This window comes from Monodon monoceros, unplaced genomic scaffold (assembly GCF_005190385.1).
Source record: "Monodon monoceros isolate NGI ecotype Baffin Bay Population unplaced genomic scaffold, NGI_Narwhal_1 Super_Scaffold_12, whole genome shotgun sequence".
Classification (NCBI taxonomy): Eukaryota; Metazoa; Chordata; class Mammalia; order Artiodactyla; family Monodontidae; genus Monodon; species Monodon monoceros.
This window is the reverse complement of record NW_021703768.1, coordinates 164,271,356-164,277,355: the sequence shown is the minus strand read 5'-3', so window position 1 is coordinate 164,277,355 and position 6,000 is coordinate 164,271,356. Positions and strand designations below refer to the sequence as shown.

General features: G+C 56.9%; 1 protein-coding gene across 1 annotated transcript in view; it reads right to left on the bottom strand.

The window, feature by feature from the left end:
• ADGRL1 (adhesion G protein-coupled receptor L1) overlaps positions 1-6,000 on the bottom strand; it is a 47,719-nt gene that overhangs the window by 23,829 nt on the left and 17,890 nt on the right. The window contains 1 exon segment of the mRNA XM_029215874.1: positions 2,122-2,335. Coding sequence (XP_029071707.1) covers positions 2,122-2,335 — 214 coding nt within the window.

Below are 6,000 nucleotides of genomic sequence, written 5' to 3'. Positions count from 1 at the left end.
TCACCCCTCTAGGACTGAGACCCCACGAGCGTTGGAACTGGGTCAGTTGCTGTGCTAGGTACTTGGGCACATGGCGGAGAACATCACGGACCCTGAGGCCGGTGCTGAGTGAAGTGGGCAGGGAGAATTTGGAGGCAGGAGGTAGGAGGAGAGAGAGGCTGGACTGGGACTGTCCATGCAGGGGTGTCGGGAGACGGGAAGCGGGGAAGAGGGACAAGATTGCTGGAGGGGAATGGAGGTTTGATTTTTTTCCTTTTTTTTTCTTTTTGCCGCTCTGTGCAGCTTGTGGGATCTTAGTTTCCCGACCAGGGATTGAACCCAGACCCTCGGCAGTGAGAGAGCACAGTCCTAAACCCCGGACCGCCAGAGAATTCCCGGAATGGATGTTCGAGAGAGAAACAGTGGGAGGGAGGGGATGAAGCGGTTCTGGCCTGGCCCACCCACCTGATCACGCCAGTCTCCTGCCCAAAACTCTCGGGAGGCTTTCAGTGACCCCACCCAGTGACATACTCTAGAATCCCCAAGGAGCTGTAGAGCTGGCCCCAGGCCTCCTTCCCTTTTCCAGTTTTATGCTCAGGATCCTGGAGTGAACCCTGCATTCTTTCAGGCGTTTGGCAAAAATTCAGTGAGCGCCTGTGGTGTATCTGGCTGTGGACACAGCGGCGACAGACAAAGCTCCCTTTCCCCGTGGGGCTGACAGCCTAGTGAGGGAAGACATAAAAAAGACACGATAAAGAGGCGAAATAGCCAATGGGACTGTGGATGGAAGTCAGGACTAGGAAAGAAAGAGAGAACGCAGGGAAGGGGCTGGGAAGTGGCAGGGGCGGGGGCCGGGTTGCTGTGATTTTAGAGGGTGGTCAGGCAGGCCTCGCTGAGAGGTTAGTTAGGTAAAAACAAAAAATCCCTGGTGGCGCAGTGGTTGAGAGTCTGCCTGCCGATGCAGGCGACACGGGTTCGTGCCCTGGTCCGGGAAGATCCCACATGCCATGGAGCGGCTGGGCCCGTGAGCCATGGCCGCTGAGCCTGTGCGTCCAGAGCCTGTGCTCCGCAACGGGAGAGGCCACAACAGTGAGAGGCCCGCGTACCATAAAAAAATAAAAATTAAAGAAATTAAAAATCCCTGAGTAAGGAGAGGGAGGGGCCATGCGGGTGTTGGGGAACAGCATTCCTGGCAGGGGGAACAGCCAGTGCAAAGGCCCTGAGGGAGCCCTTAGTGGAAGATGCCTAATGGGTGTAAGGAGTGGGCCAGGTAACTGAAGCCCAGCGAGTGAGGAGGTGCGTGGAGGAGGTGAGGGCCGGGAGAGGACAGGGCAGAACGTGCAGGGCCTTGGGGGCCTCAGGGGAGGACTTAGGCTTTTGCTCTGAGTGAGGCTGAAGCCAAGGAGAGCTGTGATCTGAGGAGGGACAGGACCTGACTCAGGTGCTCACGAGCACCCTCTGGCTACTATGGGGGGGATCAGACTATAGCAGGCAAGGAGAGGGGGCAGAAGATACTGTAGCAGTCCTGGGGGGCTTGGTGGTGGAAGTGGCGGTCACATCAGGGTATAATTTGAAGGAAGAGCTGACCAGCTCTAGGTGGTGCGGGTGTGAGTGTGAAAGAGGCTTCTGCAGCTTTGCACACATGCACCCCACACTCACACACTTACAGACATCAACAGTCTTCACACTCCCTCCCTCACGTTCTCACACACGTTCTCTCTGACACTCACAAGCACATACACTTCTGCCATCTGTGTTCAACTATCACCTCCTCAGGGAAGCCTGACCAGACCTCTGGGCTGTCTGTCAGTTCCCATGACATCTCACTCTGTCCTGCCATGGCTTTTACTCTGCAAGCCCCCACTAATCTCGGGATGAGCTTCTGGAGGCAACGGGCTTGTGGCAGAGGGTACAGGTTGGGGAGGTGACAGGCTGGCAGGGCATGGGCTGGGTCTTATTTGCTGTTTGCATGGGACCCGGCCCCTAGTAATTGCTCAGGAAACATGGGTCGAATGCATAAAAGGAAGACTAAAGGTGAACGGGATATGCTGGCCAGGGGCACATGGAGGACAGGCACCTTATTGACCCCAGGGACTGCTGCCACCCCATCTCCCAGGAGCCCCGCAGGGTGGGGCCCCTCACCTCTGGGACATGATCTTGAAGGCGTCTGGCAGATAGCACTGCACGTTCTCCATCTGGAAAGGGTCAGCGTCGCAGATCTTGTCATCTGTGCGCCCATAGTTGGCGTTCTCCACCATGATGACGTCGCTGCCTGGGCACCGCAGCTCGATGGGGTAGCCTTCACATGCCAGCTCACGGCGCATCAGCCCAAACGGAAGCCCGGCCCGGCTCAGGCCTGCAGGGAGGAGGGGGGGAGAGTCACACCCGGGCCCAGGAAGGGAGGGAAGATCCCCGCCGAAGAGGCGCCACCTCCAGCTTCACTGTATTGGGCTGCGGACTGTATGAACATTAGTTTACTCATCTGTAAAATGGGCTTCTCAGTGTGCCCACCTGTGTAGTAAGGCCATGAACCTGGCCCAAGGAGGGTCTGGCCTTTGCCTTGGCTCCTGGGCGGTGCCCTCTAAGCCCCTGAAGTGTCCTGCTTGAGAAGAGTGTCTTTGTTTACCTGGGGGCCTTGAGCCACGCCAGGCAGCCTGTGCTAACTGTCATGGGTTGAACTGGGTCTTCCCCCTCCCCAAATTCAAATGCTGAAATCAAGCCCTAACCCTCAGTACCTGAGAATGTGGTCGAATTTGGAGATAGCTTCTTCACAGAGGTAATCAGATTAAAATGAGGTCATTAAGGTGGGCCATTAATAGGGCCCTATTGGGTCCTAATCCAATATGAACGGTGTTCTTATAAAAAGAGGAAATTTGGACCTAGAGGCACACACAGAGTGAAGACAATGTGGAGACACAGGGAGAAGATGGCCATCTACAAACCAAGGAGAGGGGCCATGCGGGTGCTGGGGAACAGCATTCCAGGCGGGGGGAACAGCCAGTGCAAAGGCCCTGAGGGAGCCCTTAGTGGAAGATGCCTGATGGGTGTAAGGAGTGGGCCAGGTAACTGAAGCCCAGCGAGTGAGGGAACTGATCCTTCCCTTGTGACCTCCAGAAGGAACCAACCCTGCTGACGCCTTGATCTTGGATGTCTAGCCTCTAGAACTGGGAGGGAATACATTTCTATTGCTTAAGTCTCCCAGTCTGTGGTATTTTGTCACAGCAGCCCCAGCAAACTAGTACACTCACAATGTGGTTTCAGGTAGGCGCTTTGGGTCACGCGGTATCAGCTGACCTCTGGAGGGGCTGGAGGCTGAGGTCAGCCATGTCTATGTGACTGAGCCCCAGTAAAGACTCTGGACACCAAGGCTCAGGGGAACTTCCTGGGTTGGCTGGACAACATGCGTGTTGTCACTTATCATTGTCAGGAGAGTTCCTGCTGCCCGTGACTGCACTGGGAGTGGACCGCCAGAACCCCCGTGCATGGAACTTTCCTGGATGGTGCACCATGCACCGCTTCTCTTGGCTGATTTTTCTTTTTTTTTTTGCGGTACGCGGGCCTCTCACCGTTGTGGCCTCTCCCGTGGCGGAGCACAGGCTCCGGACGCGCAGGCTCAGCGGCCATGGCTCACGGGCCCAGCCGCTCCGCGGTACGTGGGATCTTCCCGGACCGGGGCACGAACCCGTGTCCCCTGCATCGGCAGGCGGACTCTCAACCACTGCGCCACCAGGGAAGCCCTCTCTTGGCTGATTTTAATCTGTATCTGTTCACTGTAATAAACTATAACCACGAATATAATGGTGTTTCTGAATTCTGTGAATCCTTCAGGCAAATCATCAAAGCTGGGGGTGGTCTGGGGGACCCCCAAACTCGCAGTTAGTGTCAGAGGTAAGGGTGGCCTGGTGCACTTCCCTAACTTCACATCACCCCATGCAAGGTCCAGAGATGGTGCGGGAGGGAATGCGCTCATGTTCTGGAAGAAACCACAGAGTCTGGCTTTGCCACTTCCCAGCTGACAGGCCAAGTGTGTCCTTTGGACCAGGGCTTCTCCTGGTGTGTCCCAGGAATCAGCAGCATACACGTCATGTTCAGAATGTAGATTCTGGGCCCCCCGACCCAGGCCTGCTGAATCAGAATCTTGGGGATGAAACCAGGAGCCTTTGGATGGATACACCCACCAGTGATTCTGATGCACACTATAGCTTGGACAGCCACTGCTGGAGCCTCACCAGGCCTCAGTTTCTGGATCTGTAAAATGGGCCACCACAGCCCAGGGCTGTACTGGGAGGATTCTGTGCTAGAAAATGTTCTTGAAGGAGGTGCTGTGCATGGTGCTGTGCTCGGTGAGGACGTCACAGGGAGGGGCCTCCTTGCTTTCACCTAGGAAACCTCCCAGGGTTGCCATGACAATGAAAGAACTTGCCATGGGCATGCTCTGCTCTCAGAGGGGTTGCATTGTCACACGTCAGTCTCCATCCCATGCCATTCGGAGACTGAGAGCTGGGACTCAGGAGCCAGATGGCCAGGGTTTGTTTGTTTGTTTATTTTTTGTAGAAATTTATTTATTTATTTTTGGCTGCGTTGGGTCTCCATTGCTGTGCGCGGGATTTCTCTAGTTGCGGTGAGCGGGGGCTACTCTTCGTTGTGGTGCGCAGGCTTCTCGTTGTGGTGGCTTCTCTTGTTGTGGAGCACGGGCCCTAGGTGCGCGGGCTTCAGTAGTTGTGGCGCACGGGCTCAGTAGTTGTGGCACGCGGGCTCTAGAGCGCAGGCTCAGTAGTTGTGGTGCACGGGCTTAGTTGCTCCGCGGCATGTGGGATCTTCCCGGACCAGGGCTCGAACCTGTGTCCCCTGCATTGGCAGGCGGATTCTTAACCACTGCGCCACCAGGGAAGTCCCTGGCTGGGGTTTAAATCCCGGCTTGGCCGCTCCCTGGCTGGTGGCCTCGTCCAGTCACTGACCACCTCTGTGCCCCCGTTTCTTTCCCTAAGGAGCCGATAACGCCTATCTCATAGATCCATGCAGAGGGTTGCAGCGCACACGGTACATAGTGAGATGGCAAGCCACTAATTACTATTATCATTAAGATGATTAAGGCAGCTAGCCTCTGTCGGACAGAGTGGGCTCAGTACCATCCATGCCTGCTGGGGCAGCCACCTTCTTGGACACTGGTCCCAGCCAAGCCTTGCAGGGTGTCAGAGAGGGGGGATGCACAGAGTGGCCCTGGGCTCCAATGCGGGGACTGTCACTTGTAGATGAAGAGAAGGCACCAGTGCATGATGGCAGCAGGGCCAAATGGGCCCCTTTTTCAAGATCTAGTGCCTCCAATGCCACCTGGGGGCCCAACGGGGCTGGCAGCTAGGCCCTCGGGGTATTTTGGGGTGAGCTGAGGCCCACTTGCGGGAAAGTTTTACGTGCGTACGTGCGTTCCTCTAGCAACATCTGCTCCCGTAGCTAATTTTGGCCCTTCCTGGGCCCGGGAAGGAGGCCGGGGGTGGAGGGCTGGCTTGGATGGGTCTGGGGGTGGAAGCAGCCCCTCTCAGGCCAGCTGGCGCTGTGGGGCAGGACCTGGATAGGTAGAGAACATGGGTGCTGGGGGAGGGGAGGGTGCCAGCTGGCTGGAGCAGTGCCAAGGCCCTGTGACACGGCTGAACAATGCCCCCTTCACCTCTGTGGCTCCCCGGAGGGTGGGGCTGTATGAGGCAGCAATGGGGAGCAGGGTCCGCCATGAGTGCCCTCCAGACAGGGCTGGGAGGGGCAGGCAGGGGGCACACCCAGGGCGAGGGCGAGGCTAGCGGGCCTCCTCTCTTCCCGCCCTGCCCTTGCCCCCACCTGGGCCCACCATGGGGATTGTAATTGAGTAATCGGTGAGGGTGGGCGGGCAGGCTCGGGGCACTAATTGTGGTGTGTGCAGGATCCCGGGAACGGCATAGGGCCGAGCCGGGTAATTAGTTGTTTTTAAATAAACGTCAGCGGGCATGCTTTAATTAAACCTTCTTCCCAGCGAGAGCCTCGGAGATGTAA